The sequence below is a fragment of the Amblyomma americanum genome, chromosome 7, assembly GCF_052857255.1.
Source record: "Amblyomma americanum isolate KBUSLIRL-KWMA chromosome 7, ASM5285725v1, whole genome shotgun sequence".
NCBI classification, from domain to species: domain Eukaryota; kingdom Metazoa; phylum Arthropoda; class Arachnida; order Ixodida; family Ixodidae; genus Amblyomma; species Amblyomma americanum.
The window spans coordinates 135,243,153-135,268,153 of NC_135503.1; the positions used below are offsets into that span (position 1 = coordinate 135,243,153).

The 25,001-nt window shown below is 46.8% G+C and overlaps 1 protein-coding gene across 1 annotated transcript; it reads right to left on the bottom strand.

The window, feature by feature from the left end:
- Window positions 1–971: 971 nt before the first annotated feature.
- On the bottom strand, window positions 972–22,437 carry LOC144097473 (thiol S-methyltransferase TMT1B-like). Its single transcript, XM_077630193.1, has 4 exons — window positions 22,307–22,437; window positions 13,347–13,995; window positions 7,919–8,068; window positions 972–1,249 (listed from the first exon to the last, which is right to left on the bottom strand). Exons 2-4 carry the CDS (start codon window positions 13,719–13,721, stop codon window positions 1,016–1,018), a joined length of 759 nt encoding a protein of 252 aa, XP_077486319.1. The 5' UTR covers window positions 13,722–13,995; window positions 22,307–22,437; the 3' UTR covers window positions 972–1,015.
- Between the last annotated feature and the right edge of the window lie 2,564 nt (window positions 22,438–25,001).

Genomic DNA, 25,001 nt, shown 5'->3' on the forward strand with positions numbered 1-25,001 from the left:
GTGGAGAAATGCGTGGCTCCAGGATCCGAACGCCGGTCTTCTTGCACGCGAGGCGGATCCTCTACCTCTACACCATCTCTGCATGCTGGTACAATAGAGGACCAATTTTGGAGCATTACATGGCTGTTGGGCTCACGTGAAGAGCAGTTCCTACTGAGACATGCTCGGCAACTCAGTACGCCGTAGCGTTCTGACTTCCAGTACGGTGCGGCAGCAGGAAAATTCAAGGCCGCACATAACTCGCGCCACTGCACAGAAGATCAATGAATGGCGCCTTCCGCACCCATTGTAGTTATCCAAATTAGCGCCTAGCGATTGCGTAAATTTTGCTCCTTTTAAGGTGGCGCCCGGCGGCAAATTTTAGCACAGAAGATGATGTTGAAGGAGCGATAGATGCGTGACAGCTGTATAAACGAACTTATTTTTTTCGGAATGATTGAAACACGTGTTCACCTGACATGTGCTGGAGATATGGTTAAAAAACTACAGCATTCTTTGTTGCCTTTTTGTGCATTTTGCTAAATAAAGAATAATTCGGTTTACTCTTTCACTTTTTTGAAGAACTGGATAAAACAGCGCTACGGATTACCAGGCAAGAGAAGGGAAAACGCCAGCGCTGGTGTTTGTCCTTCTCTTGGCTCGTCTTCCGGAGCGCTGTTTTATCCAGTTCTTCAAAAAATGTACCAACCAGCTCTCATTGGCCCTTTTCTGGAACTCTTTCACATCCCGATATTTATTCCCTTGTCAAGAAGGGCTGTAGTGGGATGTCACCTCCTTTAGCTCGAAGACGAAAAACCCGTGTTACAGATGACCCATAAACAAATTAATATTTGCTTCTGTTCACGGCAGAGGCACGTCCTCATGTCGCACTCACTTGTGCAGACGACAAGAGACGTATATTTAGTCTTTGAACGATCATCACTATTAAAAGGCATCGAAGATTTTCACCTTAATTGTATTCCACTTTTTCTTTACATCATACGCGTTCACGTGCCCAACGTTGTTAACTAGTGCATCACAGCCGAGCGACGCCAAATATGTGCCGGTTGTAAGCGAAAGGTATGTCCAGCACAAGCTCCTCCATCTCTACGGAGGCGAAACCAGCTCCTTTGATGACGTCGGCACTTTCCCGGTTCATGTGGCAGCCGCAGGTGAGGTTTCTGGCAAACGGCGTGAAGAAATCTTGCAGGTACCTGGATACGCTGCACTTTGGATGTGCCACGTGCTCGCTGAACAGAAGCACACCGCCCTGCGAAGACAACAGCCATGGGAAGAAGGCGTCCAGTCTGTGAGAGCTGCATGCAACAGCGTTCCACAGGCAGCCATCTGGACCGAGCATATGCGACTGTCCTGCAGATCGCTGACACGACTGCTGCCTTCCAAGGGCATGACAAAAGAAACGGCACCTAGGTCACATTCCTGGTGATGCTATCTAGAAATTTACCGCCATAAGGAATAGCCGTATTGAGACAAAGCAACTCAGAACTCCCTCAGAATCAAGAGCAGTAACCGTAGAGGTTGGTACATCGCACTGTGGATACTTGTTTATGTTCCGAAACCATTGCTTTTCTTTCTTGTTTCCCTCTTGAACAAATCCTTCCCATCTTGGTACGAAAGTTGTCGCCATGACGCGGATACTAATATCGCTGCTGCGCGCACCCTATTACAGCAAGTGTAGTGGCTCTTCTGGTTACTTCCTGTTTCATTTGCGCTGTTTCTTCAAGGGGGTAGACACCACCGCCAGAATGCCATGTGTTATGGGGAGTCACAGGCCAAGAAGATATTAGAGGGAACCTAGTGGCAGTGATAATTTCATATTTTCTTCCCGTATGCAACTAATGCTAGCATATAATTTAATTTCAGTCCCAGAATAACCAGCCGCTGAACCGGTTTCTGTAGGTGTCGGCAGCCAATCAAAACCAGAAGTTCCCTCTGCTCTGTATGCAGGTATCGTTCCTCCGCAAATATTTAGGAACAAATGCCAGTCAGGCTGCTTACTGGGATATAAACAATTTTTGCGTGTTAAAGCATCATACAAACAAAAATGTTCAACCAAAAGGCATTTACAATCATCAGTATTTTTTTGTTCGCAGCGCAAAGTGCCTGAGTACGCCTCCTAGGATTCGTTGTTTTGCAAATAGATTTTGTAAGAGTCTATGGCCTTAGTAGCGTTTGATGAGTTTTTGGAATTAACATTCCACTAGCGAACTGAAGAAAATTTCTGCGCCAAAGTTACCGCTTGTGTTATAAGCCATTTAGACTGGGCATGACTGCAACCTCCTATTCATTTCTATTACTTCAGCGTCCAAGATAGGCCCTATACTTGACGTGTACTTTGATGCGTGTCTAAGACCTGCTTGGTCTTTATGTCTTCAACTACCTGAACTAGAATTAGCTAGTTGCAGATATTCACGATTTACATTCTCTGGAAGCGCAATTTTCTTGCAGTTTTCATAGAGTAAAATCATTCTAGTTATAACGTCCTTCGTTGATCTTTGCTATTCTAGTTATTTAATTTGCATTTCTGTGAAATAAATTTGGGGAGCCATACACCTAATCGGTTTTTGTTTTTACTAATAGGTTTGTTGTAAAAAGTTCAGATTTTTGGATGTGATGGGCCCAATACCGGACGCACATTCATTTCAATTTTCTGAAAAAAAAGAACAATATTCCCCGAAATATCCGTTTAGTATCCGCTAGTGATTCAGGAAATGCCAGCATAAATTTTATATTGTCAGTTGGCTCTGAGCTGTTCTACATCTCTGTTCTACAATCCTGGCCTCACAATCATTTCACAATTGAGCAGCCTCGAATATCTCAAACGACAAGCAATATCACAAAGTATTAAAATGGGCCATGCTGCCGTCAATGAATGGGAGCGCGGTGTCTCAGATGATATTTTAGAAATGAACAGGGTGTTTCAGCGAACACTCCCTAAAATTCCTGACAACAGGAATATTGGAAAAGAAAGGCTTTTCAGGAACAAATACAGCTGCGGCGGATGTCGGTTACTATAAAAATAATCAGAAATAGATAACTGAAAAACACTAATAAACTTTTAAATTGGGTAATTGTTGCAGTTACCGGAAATGGACGGACAAGACAATATGAAATCAGTCTGGAGAGCAAAGAAACCCGCCGCTTTTTCTTGCTCCGAAAGGAAGCTAAGCACATGAGGTGCACAAAAGGCTCGGGTTCAGCGCAATGACCGCTGATGATCTGTTGCAGTGGCTATGGCGCCCATTTCGAACTACCTTTCCTAAGTGCTTCGTCCTGCACATTCTCTGCCCCGCCGGTTGTTGCAAGAAAAATAATAGTTGGCGCCAAATCCATGGTCGGCCTATTGGAGAGTGACGAAGCAATAGTGCATAAGGCGGCACAGGAGAGGAGGCAGTTTTCAGTTTGCACTGCAGTCGCGGTAACGTGTCATCAGCGGATGTGGTGCTTTCACCGAGGTTCCTCCACCCAATATACACGGAGTTTCGGTTTATTGCGGAGGAAATGAGGGGATTTCCTCGCGATTAAGAGCCTTAGAGAATGTCTTTTTCTTTGATTCTAAATCTGATCTAGCATCTTCTTCTCCTTGGCTTCGTACACCTCAATGTCACTAACCACTAGACAGCCCTGCTTGCAAAGTTATTGTATTTTATTTAGTGAGATACCTAAATAAGATGGTCCTTAACTGTAACTGACGTCCGCCGCGGCTTGCGGTTTGCTAGAAGGAATATATTATTTTTACTTCAAGCTCCTTTTTTTCAGAAATTTCAAACATGTTTTTTGAATCTGCTTGTAGGTTCTAAGGGAGGCAATCTCAGGTTTGCGTTGGAAGACTCGGATAAAGAAAGACTCGCTCGCATTTTGGGTTCACCCGTGTGGACGCTTCTGAGCAGCTCAGCTGGACTTGCTGCTGCAGAACATTCTTTATATCGTGAAGAGCTCATTTCGGAAAAAATTTCTGCAAAAAATCTTCATTCAGGACCTGGCTCTTGCGAGTCCATGAACGGTCGGGCTCTCCGAACAAGGGCTCTGATTATGCCTGCTATCAATAGCCATCATGTGGAAATGAATACCCTTGCACTACCTTTCAAACCTTCGAACCAAAAGGTAAAAGCTTTTTGGAAAATAACTCCGCCGGAGGGAAGGCATAGCGTGCCTCACACAAGATAAGTGGAGCACACAGATTTTTCTGTATACAACAAATTCCATGATGTTTACTCACGTTATGGACGCTCTTCATTTGTCATAAAAATCTCTGAGCATTTTGAGGTTGCGGTCATTATGCGGGGTAAACTATTCAGAAAAATATTAGCTCTGGCTTAAAATTTGGTTAACCCTGGTGAGAAGCAAAAGCTTCCTTTGCATGGCTACGTTCACAAACACCCCACACATTGCCGAACGGATTGTCTGTAAAGCGTCGATGAAGTGCCCGGTAGGGCAGTTGCCACCGGCCACGGTGGGCAGATTATGATGATGTCATTAGGTCAAATGACCTGCCACATGACACCACGTGACACCTGTCACGTGACTGCGCTGATGCTGCCCTCTTGAAAACCTAGCGTAATAAAGCTTTGGCTTCAAAAGTTGAAGCCGGAAAGACAGCGCTACATTTAGACTTGTGAAATAAATATAAACACCTACTACAACTCCCCAAGATAAAACGAAATGCTCTCGTTAGCATGGTTTTTGGTCGTAAGCATACTCATCAACTGACATAATTTTTAAAGCTGCACGTATAACTACCGTCGCAGGTCATAATGAGGTCCAGTGAAATTACAGAGTTCACTATAGCGAAACTAACACCGCGAATCTCGTCACAATAAGTTGTATAGTTATAAATTAGGGCTGATCTAAATAATAACCATTATTTCACTCAACAAGTGAGTGCCACAAAAAAGCTGACGCATAAACTTGACTGGTTCCCAGCTCCTCAGAGTACAGAGCACAAAAAAAAAAATAACAGTGGCTTAGCTCGGCTATGCCAGGATATACGTAGCGCGAGCTACGCTCAGCTTCAATTACCGCTGAGCAGCAATTTCGCTCTCCTTCTTCATGGGTATACCACACTGGCAAACGCCCCGCTATATGTATACCCCCACTGATTCCTCTGCGCTTGCGCACAAAATGAGAGGCGCTATCAAGCGGCTCCGGTGCAGCGTCAGACTTGGCTACTGCGCAACGGAGCCACACAGCTTGGCACGCGCCGTCACCAGTGCGTCTGCCGCGGCAATGAAAGGCGAGGCGCGCGCGGCGGCGGTGGCTTTGGCGCGCCAGCTGTGCGCCGTGTGACGTCACTGGTCCTCGCGCATGCGCAGCATGGCCCTCCAGGAGCCACGCGAAACCGCTAAATCTCGGCCAGTGTAGTTCACGCTACAAAAAAACGTTTTTGATATACCAACGTAAAGCACAAAAAACACAATCATAACACAGAAATTAATTGTTCGCAAAACACAGAACAACTGATTTTACAACTAAAGAGAAGAAAAAGCAAAACGTTTTTCACTAAACTGCATGAAGCACCAATAAACGGAAAAACGCATCTGAAAAACTTGCAAATAGCAAGCTGTATATAAGCTGAAAAACTTGACAAGAGAAAATATGGTACATGTTGTGTGTGTAGTTTGAACGAAATTATGTTAATCTCAAAAGCATACAGTCGGGGACAAAAGCCTGTGGATCACGTGTGCCTCAAACGAAACCGGTAGCTAGCTCTTCAATTAACAGGCTGCTGAAGAGATCACTTGCGGCGGTGAAAGTCAAAATTTTCTTCATTCATCTCCACGAGTGTGGCCTCCAGCCGGCGGCTAATAGTAGAACTATAGGCTTCGTTTGAGAAACATGTGATCCATGGACTTTTGTCCCCGACTGTACATAAACGGCAGGCAAAAAACATGTCAAAGTTTTATCACATCAATAGATTTTCCCGACAGAAAAACAATTTCATTTTATTTTTGTACCTCATTTTTCGAGTATTATCATGTATTCAGCAGAGTTTAACAAGTGCAGTAGCGTTCTGTTTACCATTTGTAGTCCCAACCAGACCCTGGCCTGCACGGTTTTATTACCTATGGTTTTGGTCTTTTGCAGTCATAAAATATCGCCCTTCACAAAGAGAACCCAACCGTAATAGAAGGTAAATATTATTTGTCACTTTAAACCTGCGAGTACTACTCTACGTTCATTATACCGTGCTTAAAAGCAGATGGTGGGAAGGTTGGCTCTTCGCGACATTTTCAATATTTAATATTTTTCATGCCCTATTACGACTCTTTGCAAATTACTTTTGGTTGCGTTCCCCAACTTGCTGGTCGAAATTCATGAGTGAGTAAAACGGTACATTGAATAATAGGAGTTTAACCATTTGACGTAGAAAAGCGGACATATTCTACTACCATTGGTAGTAGAATAAGCCCGCTTCTCTACGTCAGGCCAACGGCGCGAGACAGTTTTGGCATAATATGTTCCACGTGATTTTCGCTAAATTAGATTATTAAGTATTTGAAACGTGTTTAAAACCTCAATCTGAGTTGTGCACCTTGATCTACGTGTTAACGCCGATTTTTGTTATTCAGAGTGTAGAGGACAGCCTTTCTTTTATCAACATTTATTTCCAATTAGTTCAGTTCAGCCACATATTTACTTCCGCGAGCGTTATACTGACGCAATGCTTTTTAGTAGTTGTTCCCTCATTCTTTAAAGCTGCCGGCACGCGGCTTAATCGCTTTTTTTGTGAGGCAATGCGCGATCGGATTTATCTCGATTCAACGCGCGCAGGTGGAGCCGATTCTGCGTTTTTCCAGGCTTTTGTGGTTACTTGCGCTCCGTATCTTTGAAGTTCGTTGTGAAATTTAAATTGTGCACCGCCGAGAGCGGCGGGCATTCTTTTCAAATACCGCTGAGCACGCTTTCCGCCATCGCTGAATCATTCAGTACCTACTGGGCGCGAGTAAACCCCGATAAAGATTCTTGTTTGGAAGCCTCTTCGCTGTCTTCCTGCTCGCCGGACTGCCATCACCGCTGTGACAATATTTGCTCTAGTTATTAGAATAGCCACGAAATCTTTTTTGATTTTACCGCGAGTGGTTTCTGTTGGTTCTCGGATTCCTCGCGCAACATTTTTGTTAACTATCGTCCTTTAGAATTAGGCGTTCTAAGCTTGACCCTCGAGAGATGATGCTTTATATGATCGCGTAGTTGCTGCAGCGTTAAAAAGGGGCCCCTACAAACATTTCTTATCATTAATGGCAGGCCGCGCGCCAAATAAAGTGGAACGTTTATTATACGAAAGAAAAACAGGCTGCACTTTCGACAGCCGAAAAAGTGGCGCGTTCATTGCGCGGCCGTGTTGATTACGGGCGTAAGTACGGGAATATGACCCTTGTTGCTGTTTTGCACCGTTGGCAAAGAATAAGGCTAGCTTAGCAGAACATTCAATTTTCCTTTCGACAATATGTACAGCACAAATGCAAGTAAGGGCTAATTACAATGAAATAATGCATGTTTGTCTCCCAATTGCTTTTGTAAACCTGGCCATTCTGGCTCTATTAATAGGCAGCAAATCATATGAGTAACCGCATAATGTTCAATAAGGTTAGCGCGTTAGACAGCGATGAAAAACAAATATACATCTTTTTTTTAAATTTCCAGCGTGCACTGCATCCTTAAATTTATTTGACATGAGTGTAAATATCATCCTGATGCCACCTTCACAATCCGCTTGGAATGAATTTCATCGTGGAAGCTGGGACGAACCCTTCTGGATTGTCTACGCAGCCGCATGCCTTAGCCAATGAGCCACCGGCATGTTTCACATGATGGTGCCTGATCCTTTTGTTTTCACCGAAAAACAGGTTTCATTTCTGTGTGCAAGGTACTCGTGTGGTTTTAGCTCGGATGCCATTCATGGAAGCTAGAGCCTCACCTTTGCTAGGACTCGTTTGCACTCGCTCACGAGCTTCCGACCGTCCTTGGCGGAGCAAAGCACGAATGTGAAGAGCACCACGTCGAAGTGGCCGTCAGGTAGCATGCTCATGTCCTCGCCGTAGCCGACGACACAGCGCTCCATCTTGACCTGTAAAGAATAGGCGTTTCGTCTGATATGACACCAGCGTCATTTAAGGCTTCCCGTTATAATTACTTTGAATGACTATGATCTTTAGATGCACGGCATTGGTGGACACGTAACCAGAGAATGGGATAGAAAGCTTCCGTGGTCGGGAATGTGTAATACTTCCTGATTCATAGACTTTTGCATTCTATTTAACTCTTTACGTTCTATGCTTTTCATTAATATACACTGCTCTGTATATCAAAGCAGTGTCTCTAAATTCTGTTACGAAGGTGAACTGGCAACAAGCTAGCGCACTGTACATACGCAAGAACTAAACTCATGCCTACATATGTGTACGCGTTCGCTTGCCCGAGGGATACCATGGCACGCTGGTGTTGAGCAGTGGCTCTAGGCGACGGAAAGTGGACATCTAATCTGAGAAGCGCAAATTGAAGCAGCATCCAATTCAAAAGAATCACCGTGTCGAAAACTTTCGCATTAGCAATGACAAAGAGTTATCTATACATGAACATACAATGGACGTTTCAATAAACGCAAACTGCTCACATTTATTAATATATTTCACTAAGAGTGAGCCCTACGAACATTCAGAGCAATCAAAGTGATGAACCTTTTTTTTCCACTATATGTGGACATTGTAATTGCTTTTACAACCTCATGAGTGTAAGGTATTACGAAATGGCTCTGAACATCTAACTGAATGCCCTTAATAAGCGACCATATTTCCGCACTGTTAGACTTGTAAAGAGAATTATTTGGCTAGTTACAATCTCCAGCAATCCTAAACCATTGAGTACCTATAAAAGACAAGAAATCCTTTTTTATGCTGCATACAACATAAATAAAGTTCGTTGTGATATATGTTTCGTTGCCTTATATCGTATTTCGTTTGTGAAACGAAAAAAAAAAACAATGCACAGAATGAGGCTGTCTAAGTTGTGCTTAGCCAGCTTATCTTTACTTTCGTTAGATGCTGTTTCAAAGTATTATATACAGAGTTTTTAGCAAAGGCGCGAAAGATACAAGAGTGCTATTTGTGCAGGTGCATTCTACAGCATGGCGACATTATGTACCTGCTGGAGCTCGAGAATGAACAATTACTAATATTATCTAGTCAACCTTTTACTTTTAATTTAGGGGCCAGGATTATGTTGCTAAACTGAAGGCCAGCAAGATCAAAATTGAGTACATTTTTAAAGTTTTCTTCATCAATAATATGCTTGGATAGATATCGAACTTAAAAATTACGCATTTTAAAGCTTGTTGCGTTGGTATCTCGCATTACATATTTATGACATGTAGCTGCGCGTAGTCCTGATTCAGAAATCGCTTTATTTGTTTTCACTTCATAAATATATACCAAAAGCTTCTATGTTTTCCGTTTCAGAAATGCGAGCGACGACATTTTATAAATGCGCAATGCGGTTAGCCCAGTCAACTAACTTCAAAATGCTTCATTTTCAAGTTCGATATTTCAAACCTCAATGCTGATTATGAAAATCTAAAAAATGAGCTCACTTTTGATCTTGCCGGCCGTCAATTTCATAATATAATCTTCGCCCCTAAAATAGCGAATAAAAAAGGTGAATAGTTAAATTTAGTTAGTTAATTAATTATTGAGCTGTGTCAGCTATGTTATGTCCGCCAAGCTGTAAAATCCACCTACGCCAACCGCATTGTCATATCTCTCCCCCCTTTTCAAAGAAAAACCTGTGTTGAATAATTTGAACCGCCCATATTTTATGCAATTGATGGGTCAATTTGGGTCTCAATGTGCATTGTTAATGCAGAATATATATTTTTTAAACGTGATTGCTTCCTCTTTACGGTATCATTGTCTCGCGCGCAAACAGCCGATAATGTGTATCCAGTGATGCAATGTCTTCAGAGACAAGGCTTCGTGAGTCGTGCCTTTTGCCTCGTAGACCATAGCAGTATTTTGTCCTTCATCTATGACTCTTGTTAGTGCGCTGTACGAACTGTTCCGGCAAATGAAGAAAGCAAGATCGCAAAGTAAATGTCAGGCACGCTTAGCGCAAGCGGCCAGAGCGACAAGGTCAGCGGATGTGTCGTTCGCGACAGTGCATAGAGTCCTCAGCATTGCATTGTTTTCGTCCAGTCCACATGCACATGTACTTGCTGCAGCTGGACTGCATGAAAAGGCAAATATCAGGGGGCGGGAGAAAATCAGGTGGGTAGGTAAAATGACGAAGGTGGCGCACTAGGGTGTCTCACGGGTTACTTATAAGAGAGCGCAGCGAAACGCGACACAAGTTTGCAAATCCTCGGTTCCTTTATTGTACCCGCAAGAACCGGCAAAGAAATATTACAAAAATATTCGCTACTCTCCTCGCATCACGCTCAGTAAATATGAAAAGGCCAGCCGACACATAATGTGGCATAAACTGAAAATAATAAACATTTGACAAGGTCACATTTTGCCGTGATAACTGGGGCAAAATGAGAAAGTGTACGGTGCGAAAGGAGATTGTAGAGGAAATAGCGCCTAACTTGTAACCGGTTAAGCACGATTTTCGGCCCAATAAACAGACAACTAGCCCTAATGTTTGGTACAGTAGCAATATCAAATACAGTTAAACGAATAAAAGAACACGCAATGTAGTGAATCCACGCGAAGCTGGCGAAGCTAGCGATGGGCAATGACGCGATCTTTTTAGGCATATCTGCATGCCAAAGACCGTACGAAAAGCGAACCCGGTTTTGTTTTTTGCAATTACCTGCAAACGATTACAGGTAGCTCAACAGCTAGACTTTGCCTGTAGCCTGGCTGCGCGATTCTTTAGAGTTTACTTATTTCCCGTTTTTTTTTGTTCTGAGTCAGGGCCACAGCTGTAACTCTTTCGCTCCGTCTCTGTGAACTGTCAAATGAACATTCCATTTAGTTGGAGTCGCAGTGCGCGAGCACCATCTTTGCGCGTGGCTGCAGGTCAAATCGAGCAGGCCTTAGTCAGAGATAGTTGCACAACGAAGCAGTATTATTACCTGAAAGATTTCGTTAATTAGGTTACCAAGCACCTTGTGCAGTTTCAGGCTTTCACGATCCCTCATTTGCGTTACTGGTTTGCGATGGACGTCTGTAGGGGCCCCGAGACACTAGTTAGCATGAATGCACGAAAAAAAAAGATCTGCACAGCTTTCACCTTGCCTTCACAGCGTCAGCCAGGAATAATTCATATTTTTGGTGCACTGACCGCGAAAACTGTCCGGCATCGACATCAGTGTGAAACTACCACCTGCTAACCGTAGCAGCTGGCATTTAGAGTGAGTATCCCTGTCCACCTACAGCTTGCCATAACGCTGGCTATAACGAAACTCCAGCTATAATGAAACACTGGCTGTAATGAAGCAATAGTACAGGCAACTTGGCGAGGCACTTAAGTGACAGTTGAGAGAGATTGGGGTCTAGCGATGGTAGTAGCTTAGTGAAGTTAGAAGTTGCGGTAGTGGTGGTAGTGGTACGGTTCGTGCTCCTGGTTGCAGGACGATAGCGCAAATGAAGAGAAGGCAGAGAAGAATGCTGTCGCATTTCTTCCGCATGAATCTAATTGTCCGCCCTCACGTTGTTTTCTTACTGCACGTTCAGACAACCCCTGCAAAACAAGGGCATATCTTTGAAGCAACACCACCATCATCGTTACCTCAGACCATGTAGAAGACCAGGAAGTCACGTTCTGCTCCCCCCCCCCCCCCCTACATCCCCTTGCCCTCCGTAAAGGCTGTTAGCAAAAGAAGTTGTCGGTAAGATTGCGACAAACAAACCTTTCCAAATATGTAATGTGTACAGACAAGTAACAAGTTGTAATGAATAAGCAAATAAGTTTATTCAGGATGATTCCGCTCTCCTAGTGCTCAATAGCGAATATTGTGACGTGCAGAAATTCTTTCCTTTTCAATCTCTTTCTTGTTCACCGAGGGTCAAATCGGAATTTTCATATTGCTTGAGAAAGAGCCATCTCGTCAGCCTTTCTTTAGCCGGACACAGGCAGCGAGTACTTTCTGAACAGTATTCATTGATTTTACTGCGCGTTTCTGAGTTACGTGGCGCTAAGTAACAATATGTCTCCTTTTGCCCAGCTTTTCGCCAATCGGAGGTTACTGGCAGAGGCCATTGTCCTGCTGTTGGACGAGGTGCAGGGATGGCAGGGATAGGCCGATAGTAACGTGCTTTCTTCTGGCTTTTCTTTTCCTCAAATGAGATCTTTTTGAACAGTGACGGCAGATTATTCATGTCGAGGCAGGCAGCCTTGATCGCTTTTCTTTTTTTTCCTTCACGTGGCCGGGTGGCTCTCGGAAGGCTAAAACACCGGGATAGTAGCAATGGTAGTGATTTGCAGTATGACGGAAAAGGAATGTGCATGAGCCTGTCGAATGGAACGATCTTTGTCGCTATCAGTGCAGCATTCAAATAGAAGGAAGTTAAAGGAGAACGAAAGGAAAGGAAAATCTGGCAATAAAAGACCAGTGCCGGAGCTACTGCATACGCTGAAGTAGCATAGGCGCACGCGGTTTTGTTGGGCTGTATGCGGATGTCCTTGAACGCATGTCGACGACGACGTGTAGGGAAGTGCGCTTGAGTGTAAAATCGGAGGGTGATGGGAATATTGATGATACATTCGCTTTGCTATATGCCTGTTTTTCTTTTTCTCGCTGCCTCCTACGCTTCGAGGTTCTTACAGACAATATCTTCACAGGTTGCGCATACCACGCTTTTTATTCACTTGGGCTAATTCTATGCTTCCTCAAGCTAATGGCAGCAACGGCGTTGTATATTTTGTAAGAGACATAAAAACTTGACGCCTAGAGCAGTAATTTTTCTTTTCACAGATACATGGTTACTTTCTGGGAATGTAACTGGGTTCACGAAATATCTTTAAGCGGAATATATTATTGCCACATGAGTAAGTTTCAGTTAATTATCAGAGAATCAACAAAATCTGCAGGAAAGTGAAATTGCTAGCGCTACTGCCATTCATTAGCATCGATTCTTAGGATGTCAGCAGGCATCTGGCGTAGATATATAGCCTGCACTTTATACATTTAAAACAATTACGAAGAATATTTCTTGAACTTACATTCAAAAATGGGTTTACACCAAGCGCTTGCGGTGTAGGACGAGTAACAAAAGAATGATATTGATATTGAAGAAGAAAATGTTTCATTCAACCAGCATACTTTACATCCTTACAAGGTAGCTCTGAGCGCCTGGAAAGAAATTTCATTCAGAATTCATACTGAGTTTCAAAGAGCAACCGCACACCTTCGGGTTGGCAGCCAAGTTTGTCTGGAAGGTCGCGTTGAAGGCCGTGTTGGGCTCCACTTTCCAGTACTCGACGGGGCGCTGCATGAACTTCAGGTTGGGACCATGCGCGGCGCCCACCTCTAACAGGCGGACGGCTCCGCGCGACTTGAGGGTTGAGTCGTGAGAGACGAGGCCTTCGAGTCGGGCGAGCACAGCGCGTCTCGACAGATCAAAGTCCACCCCCCAGATCTTCAGGCAGAGCTTGTAGACGTAGGCGAAGAAGGCCTCCTGGAACTGATGACTCAAAAGCAAAGCTGGCAGGAGGACAAAACCACTGACGGCGCTAAAAGCGAAGACGACATGAGCCAAGAAAATATGCGTCAAGTCGCGCATGTCTGCACTTTTCGCCCGGATTTAAGCCCACGTGCCTGGATTGAGAATGCCCTCCAGTCACTGTGTAGCGGCTCCCGTCACCACCGTTGCTTTACGGGACCGTTTTCTTTCTGTATATCTTGCTCGTTGCTCCTTTCCCGATGGCCGCTGCAGGGGAGACCCAGGTGCGTATGGCGGTATTCACGGGGTGCTTCTCTCCAAAGTTGTGGCTACCCTTCTCTCTTGCAGCACCTTGGACGTATGTGATATTGTCGAAGGGTATGCAACCAGGAACCTGGGACAAGCAAAAAATATGGTAATTTGGCGCCAAATCTTGTATTCCTACATTGTATAATTATTTCAAGAAATGGCTTGGAATAAGCCGTGATGTTGAACTGGATGTTTCACAACGGGGCAACCTTTAAACTAGGCTCTTTGAGTTAAAATTTGGCTCTTTTCGGCATAGCATTGTCAGCGCTGTATCGCATCAGAGTAATGCTAAGACGTCATAAATAGTCTGGTTTCCTAATAATAAATTTCTACTTTTCTACTGTTACCTGTTGCCTCATTACTTTTTAAGAGGCGTGTAACCTACCATGAGTAATTTTCGCATCATTTTTTAGAGTTTAGAAAACGCAGTTACCCTTGACCGAAAAACTACGTACACTGCAGGGTTTGCTACGCGTGCAAGCCTTCCGAAAACGCGCGTATATGGCGAGATGTTCACAAAATTTGCATCCTTAAAATTCTGAAAACCGATATGGGTATACTTACGGTGGGCTACACGCCTCTCAATTATTATGGAGACCAAAAGTCATCGATGAAAAATTATGCAACCAATATATTAGAATATATTACAAAAATATTACGATCAATAATAAATAAATATATCAATTAATCTTTTATCCCTTAACACAACTGTAAAAACAGCTAAGGGGAAATTCCTGTTTTGGTGCCTTCTTGCTGTAGTCGATACAGCAAGGTGAGCTCTAATTGAGGCCCACACTTCGCGGAAGTTAATGCTGTAACTGCGACTTCAGCCGCGGTTTTAGAAGTGTTTTAAGCCACGTGTAAGGGTTGTTGCGCTTCACATCGCCAGTAAGACAAGGAAGGTAAGGAATAACGGTGAGCAGAGATGCGGCCTGCACACGGCTCATGACGCGTACCTGCAAACTGTTTTGCACAGCCGCATAATGCCAGGTGGTGCTGAAGCAAAAAGACGACGCTGCTGGCGCGGATTGAAGGACGTTGAAGTTCGCCGTTTTTCTCCCACCGAAGGACGTTCTGCGAGCCCTCTCTTGCCAGGTCCTGGTCCTGTCACCAACACCGTGACAAATCTGGTGAAGGTGGGATCGATCTCATGTCCCGTACCCCAACGGTTTGCCGGCGCTCCAGTCCTGTACCCGTCAAGATGACTGTCCACCGCGCTCACCGCCGGATTCGAGGCTTACCATCCCAGCCTGACCAATCGGGTATGTCCTAGGAGCAGCTTGGCGCCAACTCAATGCCTGGTGCGACCACCCGAATGCCTGCAGGGACCTCCCCAATGCATGGGGCGCCCACACCCTACTTCACACTACAGAACCCCCGCATCCCGAAGTCCTTCCACGGGGATATCTTTGAGGACGTGGAAAGGTGGTTGCAGCACTACCAGCGAGTTGCGGCATTCAACCAGTGGGACGACGCCTCCCTCGTCAGAAACGTCTACTGAAGTCTACACGACGGCGCTCGGACCTAGTTTGAAAACCGTGAAGATCAGCTATCCTCTTGGAGTGAGTTCCGGCGTCGTCGCCTAGAAACATACGGCAGCTCGGATCGTCGCGAACGGGCCGAACGCGCTCTGCAATCTCGTGTTCAGCTTCCAAATGAAAATGTTGCAGCGTATGTAGAGGACATGACTCGCCTCTTCAGGCGTGCCCGACCCTTCAATGTCCGAGGACAAAAAGGTACGCCATCTCATTCGTGGCGTGAAGGAGCAACTTTTTGCTGGCCTTGTCCGCAGCCTTCAGAAGACTGTCATCGAGTTTCTCACTGAGTCTTCCACGATTGAAAGTGACGTTCTTCAGCAAAGGGCGCCGCGTACGATCGACCCGTGTCCGCCGCCTCCGTTTCGGTCGAGTTGCCATTCCACGGCACCGACGCCTCCCTGCTACGCGATCTCATACGTTGATTATGCGCGACGAAGTCCGCCAGCTGTACGGCGCCCCTCACACACCTCCAAGCTCCATAGCGACCTTTGTCCTCGAGGAGGTGCAGCAACTGCTCCGGCCGTCCTTTCCTGTCGTTGAGGCTCGTCCATCTCCTCCTCCTGTCTCGCCTGAAGCCCCACGCTGAAGCCCTGCTGTGCCCTGCTCGGGCTTCGGCGTCCATCGTTTCGGCTCCTGCTGCAGTGCCGGGGCCGCCTGCACCCGTGCTGCAGTACGTGGAAGCTCCCCGACCATGTGCGCGCAACGCCGACGTGTGGCGCGCATCCGACCTACGCCCCCTATGCTTTCACTGCAGCAAACCAGGTCACCTGTATCGGCACTGCCCCTACCGCCGTGTGGGCCTTGAAGGCTTCCACGCCGATTCTCTTCGACTCCGCAATGGCGAACGACCCCGGGCCGTCGCGGATTTCCTTGAAGTCTAACTTTGGCTTTAGTCTCGTCGCCAGCAGGCTCGATCCCCATCCCCCACGGGTCGTCCTTCACCATCTACCGCGAGTTTTTCCCGGAAGGCGCAAGGCCGGTCGCCCAGCCCACGGCGGGAAAACTGCAGCCAGCGACCTTAGGGGGTGGGCTCGCTGGACATCGTTGTGCGTGGGACACCCCATCGACGCGGACACGACATGCCGACGCCTCGACGGTTTCGAAGTCCGCGGTCATCGTTCACTCCGACACAGCGACGCTTCCTCGACACAACGACGCTTCGACGGTTTTGAGGTTCGCAATACCCGCTCGCTTCGACACATCGACGCTGACACATGACGGCGCCTCGACGATTACGACGCCTGCGCTCTCTGATCCCTACGACGCACTGACGCTATTAGAAAGAACACACCACGCCGACGAATTCCCGGTGCCAAAGTCTGCAGACAACGACGCCTGTGCCCGATCATCCCTCCGGAGCCTCCAACTCGCGAGCGGCCCTCCTTAGTCATACCTGTGATACTGGATAGTCGCTACGTTCCAGCGTTATTAGATGCTGGTGCTGATTATTCGATTCGAAGCAGCCAGCTCGCGACCATACTCAAAAAGGTTCTCACGCTATGGGCTGGCACACATGTTCGCACTGCGGGCGGTCATCTGATTGCACCTGTCGGCATGTGCACCGCCAGAGTTAAAATCCAGGGGTCCACATTGTCTTCTGCTGTCTTGTTATGAATAACTGTTCGCGTGGCCTCATCTCAGGTGTCGATTTTCTGCGTGAATATGAGGCGATTATTGAGCTGCGCGATAAGAAAGTCACGTTTTCAACGTAGAATGCTGCCGCCCTCAGCAATGCCTCACGACCAAGCCAGGTGGTGAGTGTTTCTCCGGACATTGTCACTCTGCCGCCTCGAACCAGCGCCTTTATCACGGTTGAGTGCGAATCATTTCAGGGCGGTGACGCCATCGCCGAAACCAACCTTTCATTACTGCTGACGCAAGGCGTGTGCGTGGCTCGCAGTCTGATCCATCTTAATAGCGGCCAGTCACAAGTACTAGCTACCAATTTTACGCACGAGCATCGGCATCTTTTTCGCGGCACTTCCGTAGCCTTTGTCGAAGGCAACTCTGATGTTTCTGAGTGCTTCTCCTCAGAACCAGTGCAGCCTCCTTTCTCCCTCGAGAGCCTCGATGTCAACTCCGCGCTGTCAACCAGCCAACGGGAACAGCTGTGTGCACTATTACTCTAATTCAGCATTCCGCCTCCACGTCGAAAGTGTGTCAAACTAACATAGCCAAGCACCACATCTTGACGTACGTTCAGGTACACCCAATCCGTCAACACCCCTATCGCGTATCGTCTACAGAGCGCGAAGTAATTAAGTCCTAAGTTAAGGAGATGCTCTAAAATGACGTTATCCAGCCTTCCAACAGCCCATGGTCTTCGCCGGTCGCCCTCGTTAAAAAGAAAGACGGCACTCTGCGTTTTTGCGTCGACTACCGGAAGCTGAACGCAGTCACGAAGAAGGACGTTTAGCCATTGTCACGTATTGACGACTCTCTAGACCGCCTTCGGTGCGCTCAGTATTTTTCGTCCATCGACCTAAAAAGTAGCTACTTGCAAATTGAGGTCGATGAACGGGATCGTGAGAAGACGGTCTTTGTCACTCCAGACGGCCTTTATGAATTTAAAGTTCTTCCTTCAGGTCTTTGTTCTGCGCCTGCCACCTTTCAGCGGATGATGGATACTGTCCTTGCTAGTCTTAAATGGCAGTGTTGCCTGGTCTATCTCGACGACGTGATGGTTTTCGCCGACTCGTTTAGTCATCTTGTGCGCCTGCGGACGGTCCTCGAAGCCCTTCGTTCAGCAAACTTCACATTGAAGCCCCAGAAATGCCACTTCGGTTGCCAGGAGCTGAAATTTCTCGGCCATGTCGTCAGCGCCGCCGGCGTGAAACCCGACCCCAACAAGCTTGCAGCGGTTGCGGAATTTCCACCCCCACGTGACAAGAAAGCTGTTAGGCGCTTTCTAGGGCTGTGCAGTTACTACCGGCGTTTTATCGAAAATTTTGCTGGCCACGCAGAACCGCTGACTCGCCTCACCTGCGACGCCACACCTTTTGTTTGGTCTCACGAGCAAGACGTGGCTTTCGCCGAGCTCCGCCTGCGTCTTCAAACGCCGCCCGTTCTTGGCCATGTTGATGAGCGGGGTGACACTGATATACACACCGACGCCAGCAACATCGGCCTCGGCCCGGTTCTCGCGCAACGCCAGAATGGCGCTGAAGGAGTCATCGCTTATGCAAGCCGCGCTCTGTAGTGTGCAGAGGTTAGCTATTCCACGACCAAAAAAGAATGCCTCGCCATTATTTGCGCCGCAGCGAAATTTCGCCCCTATATTTGTGGTCGCCCTTTCAAAGTGGTCACTGACCACCACTTTTTCTGGTGGTTGGGCAACCTGCGTGACCCGTCTGGACGCCTGGCGCGATGGAGCCTTCGCCTGCAGCAGTTTGACCTTACCATTGTCTTTAAGTCCGGACATAAGCATGAAGACGCCGACACCCTCTCTCGTGCGCCTGTCGAACTCCTACACCGGACACGGACGACGACATCAGTTTCCTTGGGGCTATTCATTGTTCTGATTTGTCAACTCAGCAGCGCGCCGATCCAGTGTTACGACCCCTCATCGATTATCGAGAAGGTCAGCCAGCCAGCGTTCCTGAATGTTTTTATCGACAGCTGTCGTTTTTCCTTCAACGAGGCGTGCATATAAGAAGAACCCTGGTTCCAGTTCGCGAGCGGACCTCCTCGTTGTGCCGACAATTCAAGAGGAAATCCTTTCTGCGTGCCTCGACGAACCAACCTCTGGCCATTTGGGATACTCTTGAACGCTTTCCAGAATACGCCAGCTGTTCTACTGGCCCAAACTTGTCACTGTTGTTAAACGCTATGTGCAGAGCTGCCGGCAATGTCAGCGCCGTAAGGTCCCGGCCGTCAAGCCTCCGGGGCTCCTCCAACCTATTGCACCACCACGTGCCCCGTTCGATCAGGTCGGCATGGACCTTCTCGGCCCTCTCCCTTTGTCCTTGGGTGGCGGCCGGTACATCACCATTGCCACAGACTATCTCACTCGATACGCCGAGGCCAAAGCCTTACCTCGTGGCACAGCGTCCGAGGTTGCGGATTTCTTCATGAATCAGATTGTACTTCGGCACGGCACCCCGACCTACATCATTACCGACCGAGGTACCTGCTTTATTTCCCAGATGATGGCCGAAATTTTTCAGCTAAGCAGTGCGACCCACCGTAATACTACTTCTTACCACCCGCAGGCAAATGGGCTGACATAGCGGCTTAATAAGACCATGGCGGAGATGCTGGCGATGTACGTCGATGTGCTACACAGGACATGGGACATGATCATACCGTACGCGACATTCGCCTATAACACAGCAGTTCAAGAGACGACCCGTTGCACACCGTTCTTCCTCCCCTACCGCACAGAGCTTCAGACGATGCTCGACGCAATGCTCTCTTGCGCAAGTGATGACCAACTTTCTGCTGACGCTGAGAAGTTTACTCACGAAGCCGAGCAGGCTCGAGCGTCAGCTAGCGCGTGTTCACATCACACAGCAACAAGATAGAGTCGCACCGATACAACCTCCGGCACAGACATGTCATCTACAATCCTGGCGACCAGGTTTGGGTATGGATACCGGTTTGACGGCGAGACTTGTCCGAAAAACTCATTTGCCGCTATTTCGGTCCTTATAAAGCCTTGCGGCGCATCAGCGACGTTAATTGCGAGGTCCTACTAGACGCGGCACTTTCACAGCAGATAAGTCGTCGACCACTCCGTCCAGAGATAGTCCATGTGTTACACATGAAGCCATATTTTGCACGGTGACCTCCCAGATACTTCTAGCCTTCCTTGTGTGCTTGAGTGAGCTTGTGTGTGCTTGTGTCCGCACGCTTTTTTGTGCGCGTTTTTTTAAGAGGGGGGAATGGCAGGTGGCGCTGAAGCAAAAAACACGTTGACGCTGCTGGCGCGCGGATTGAAGGACGTTGAAGTTCGCCGTTTTTCTCCTACCGAAGGACGAGCTGCCGAGCCCTCTCTTGCCGGGTCCCGGTCTTGTCACCAACACCATGACAATATTAACCACGTGACGAGTTTTATCAAGCCAAACTACAACGGGGCAAGCGGCACGTCGTGTTTCTTCGTTTTTATTGTGTGCAACCATGGAAAGAATGGCTTTCAGTTTTGGACGAAATCTGCATCCAGAACCTCAACCCAGAATATCCTGCCCTCTTAACCCCAGCCGTAGAGCGCATGCGATCTTAGCAATACGTCGACAAAATACAAGCAGTGAATTAAAAGAAAAACAAGAAAACCAACGCGCTACTGTCACCACCCTAGAGATGACACTCCCGGCTCTTTTAGTTTAAAATTGCGACCGAACGTGGCCGCGTCCCTGAAGCAAGTTTTGAAAATGTATTATCTGAAAGCGTTGGATTATGCACAAAACTTCGCAGTTTGTCGCGTCAGCGAAGAGTGCATCCCGTCATGTGCGTGTCATTCTTTGAGAAATGATGGTAACTGAGCGGTGCGCAGATGCGCAAGTGCGTGGCTTCGAAAACCAGATGAAATAATTCCGCGTGGCATGGAAATCAAACAAGCCGCGCAACGGCCTTGGCGATGGCACCATGATCAATTTCAAAAGTTGGGATAATGGTCACGTTAATGAAAGTGCCAATGTCCCAAAGAGCTTCCACAGCCGTCATCGCCGACGACGAAATTAGCTGGTGAGGCCGCGGAGACCGGCTAGGCACGAAATTACAGGCAATCTCGTGTTTCGGTTCCTGGTTACACCCAACATGTCCATAATCAGACTGAGCGTTCTAGGAAAGCGTTTTATCTTCTGCAAAAAAAGCAGCAAATATGGTCCTGAACTTTTCAATAGTCAGGTTGTAGTAAAAGGCCAAGCAGCAAGTCGAAAGAAAAATGACTGGAATTGTTGGACAAAGTGCAAGCGACATGATCGCATTTCCGCTCTCTGGCGACCAGGAGTATCGAATGCTTAAAGCAATAAACTGATACTGTAAACCTGTTTGTTTTCTGGGGCGTTTACGTTTGTAAACGTTGCGTTTAATACGTAAAATGTGATGTATATATGTCATTGATCGCGCTTCGACGCTTTGAATTCGGATGTCCTTTCTTGGACTCGGCGTCAAATTAAGCACAAGTGATGTCACCTCTATGATACAGCATCAGGTTTAAACTCATATGCGGTGAACTATGAGAAGAATCTCAGGCACATCCGGCAGCTAGGAAAATTACCTTGAATGCAAGGACCAAACTCACATTTTCTACACTCACGGCTAGTGAATACAGCTGGTTCGCATGATGAATGTGCGCTACGTGGCATGCCCTAAATCTTCTCTCACATAACAGTTGGTGGTGTGGCTCATGCACTTGTTGCTGTATGCGGCCGCATCTAGGGATGAAAAGTGACGCCGAGCTATCTTACGTAAACGCTGAGCAAAGCTGCGTTCTTTTATATCACAGCAACAACTGACTATTTCGGTAAAGGAAACAAAAACAAACGTCACGTTATTAGATAATAAGCCAGTTTCAAGGACTCCTGCAATGGATAACTCTGACGATTAGTGCTGAAACCCGCCTCTCCTCGAGAACTAATGTCTGCAGTCCAGAATATGCTGCGGAGTTGAATTATAGGAGACAAAGTTAACAAAAATGGTTCAGTTTATTCGGACGGACATTGTTGTGAAAAGAGATTGCACTTTTATCGCGCATAGTTGGCGCTTGAATACCGAGAAAAATTAGGCTATGGTGCACACGCTAAGCCGAACGCTTAGATATCCTAAAACAATGGAGAAAGATGCATTGTAAAAGCAGGAAACTAATTTTCAGTGTCTGCCATCTAAATCTTTCTAATGACAACAGGAAAGCACACGTACCTGGTATTCTTTTCTCTACTCTAAGTCCACGTTTGCAGCAGTCTCACGTAATGCGGCCCTCAGCCATTCTTTCCTTGCTTTCACGATATCTGAGAACGCGGGGTGGACGCTCACAGCTGGCGAGGAAAAACTGTGCGAATGATGTGCGAGGAAAATGGCAAGGCTCTCCAGTAGATTTGCCTTCCGTCGTGAGTACCGGCTATTGGACAAGTAATATGCACGAAAACACTTGCACCCAACTGACGTAGTCTTTTCCTTGTTACTCGCATGAAAGGCATGAGCATACATTCGGCGACAATTCTTGATTTCTAGCGCTGCGTTCACGGGGACATGCGTCATTGGTAAAAACAAGGGTGTTTAGAACACAAGGCAGTCAAACAATCATCGAACAATAGTGGTGCTAAATGGTTTCCATCCCCCTTCCCAGTCTAGACTCCGCTGGAAGTCGACAGAGCATGCAAGCCGTCGCCGGCGGCCTTCCCAGTGGTTTCGATCCTGACTTTGTGCTGCCTCGGCTGTTCGGGCTGTTCGGTAAAAAAAGAAGGACCAAGTCACCACCACCAGACATTTGCCGACGCGCGATCTGATGTTCTGCGCATGCGCAACATTGCAGTGCAGCCATTTCCGATTTCTTCTTCCGGCTGGTGTCAAAGCTTTTTAAATGCCAAATTTCGATTAGAAATATTTCAAAATGCAAACTCAAAGGTAACGCATATTGGTAGAGAATTCATTGGCTTGCGTGCTGATAAGGAACTCAGGGTAGAAACGAAAAAACAGGAAGCGAACAGCCAAATACGCCTCATCCATGAAGCCCCACAAACACAGGCGATCAGAAACATTAGATGACAGTGAGGTTCGGTGAATCGTGAACTGAATTTTTTTTTATTCAAGAAATTCAGACAACACAGGGCCTTGATGCAGAGGGCAAACGGCGAAAATCAGTCCGCCTGATAGGGCCCTAAGCACCACTCGAACGCAACTAAAAGGAGCACTTATATATACACATACATAAACAGTAAAATGATCACAATGTGAATGTTTGTTTATATTTGAAAGTTGCGTTGTGCAGTCATTCTATTGTTATTAATCTAAAAACACGCCTAAAAATTTACTTGCAAGAATGCACGCACTATTAGTAACACGAATTGCGCTTTTTAATTGGTGTCTTACCCGTTCTCAGAAATGTTGCCGTATATTCGCGCAAGCGCAGAACAGCAGATGACGCGTTGACGAATGTCTGGTATCGCCGCCCGGTCACTGGCAATCCGCCTTGTGGGTATTTGCCATTTTATGAGTCCAACAACAACGTGAGAGCAGCAAACGGTAAATCATTCGAAGACGCTGGTCCGGCGACCGATTTCGAAGCCGGACGACGAGCTCGGTGAGCTGAGAAGCAGCGCAAAAGGAGAGGGCGCCAACGTGAGTCAACCGGTGCAGAGGATACATAGCAACGCGGCAAGCCGAAGAGCTGCGAGGACAGCGTAACCTTGCAAAACGGTATGCGGAAGCACACGAAGAGCGAGAAAGAAGAGGGGAATGATGAATCGGGGTCACCGGAGGAACGCGCAGTTGCTTCAGAGGCCACCCAACAGAGGAAACGGCGACTCGAATCGCAACTCGGAGCTCAGCCATCTTATCGCAAGAGGAAAACCGAGGGGCGACTACAAGACAATTTGGGTGCAACTGGACTTTTGAAGCTTATACAAAGTGACGCAGAGGTAAGCAAACGTAAATAAGGGCAAACGTGCTAGCTCGCACAAGCCGTATTAAGCTTAATGATGTAATTGATTGTATTACATTTTACGAATGGAGTCAATCGGGGGCAATTTTTTTGCCTTCTTCCGCGATACTGTCGTTATTACACTGTTTTTTTAAAAAGAGTAATCCAGTACTCAAAATCAATAACTAGTACAAGTTTTGCAGTTCAGATTTCACCTTGGCGAATAAGAGCAGTAAATAAATCAACATGTGTTTGCCTATTTGCAGATAACCGTAACCACTATATTGTTTCCCTGTGCGTTTAGTCCGCGTTGGAAGTGGCAGCGTCATTATTGCAGGATAATTGGAATATGTGTGCTGCGCTTCAGAAACACCCAAAACGATAACAGCCGCTAGAATAACTCTAAAGGAACCGCGAAGAAAAAAACAAAAACATGTTAGGGTTTTAACTTAGTTAAACCAAGTACACGTGCGTAACAAGCTTGTGTTGAACCTGATTAGCGCATGGGTTTGCTTTGCTGGATCGTAGGCACATCTGGCAGCGATGTCATACTCAGGTTAATCTCTTGATAAGTTGATAAAGACGACAATTGTTATGCACAGCGCGAGAGTGTGTTGCAGTTTAATAGGAGGGGTAATACGTCACGGCAATAACGTAGTGCTATCGTGCAGTGGCCAGTGAAGCTGATCTGTTCGCGGACCTCCGGGTTCGAATGCCAGTCGCGGCAATATTTATTTATTCAAGGTGAAGGCTTCAGCAATGGCTCAGTTTTTGCAGCTTCGGTCGTAAAGTATAGCTGTCGCTCTAAAAGAAGCGGTGCTATTAAGTCACTATACGCAATACATTTTTTGTCTCATTTATAGCAGCTAATTTAAAGATATATTCTCCAACCACAATTTTCCCGTTCATTAGGTGTTGACATTTCAAAGCCGGCTCGGCTCCTTCTTCATGGATGACAGGGCCAGGTCGGCAGGT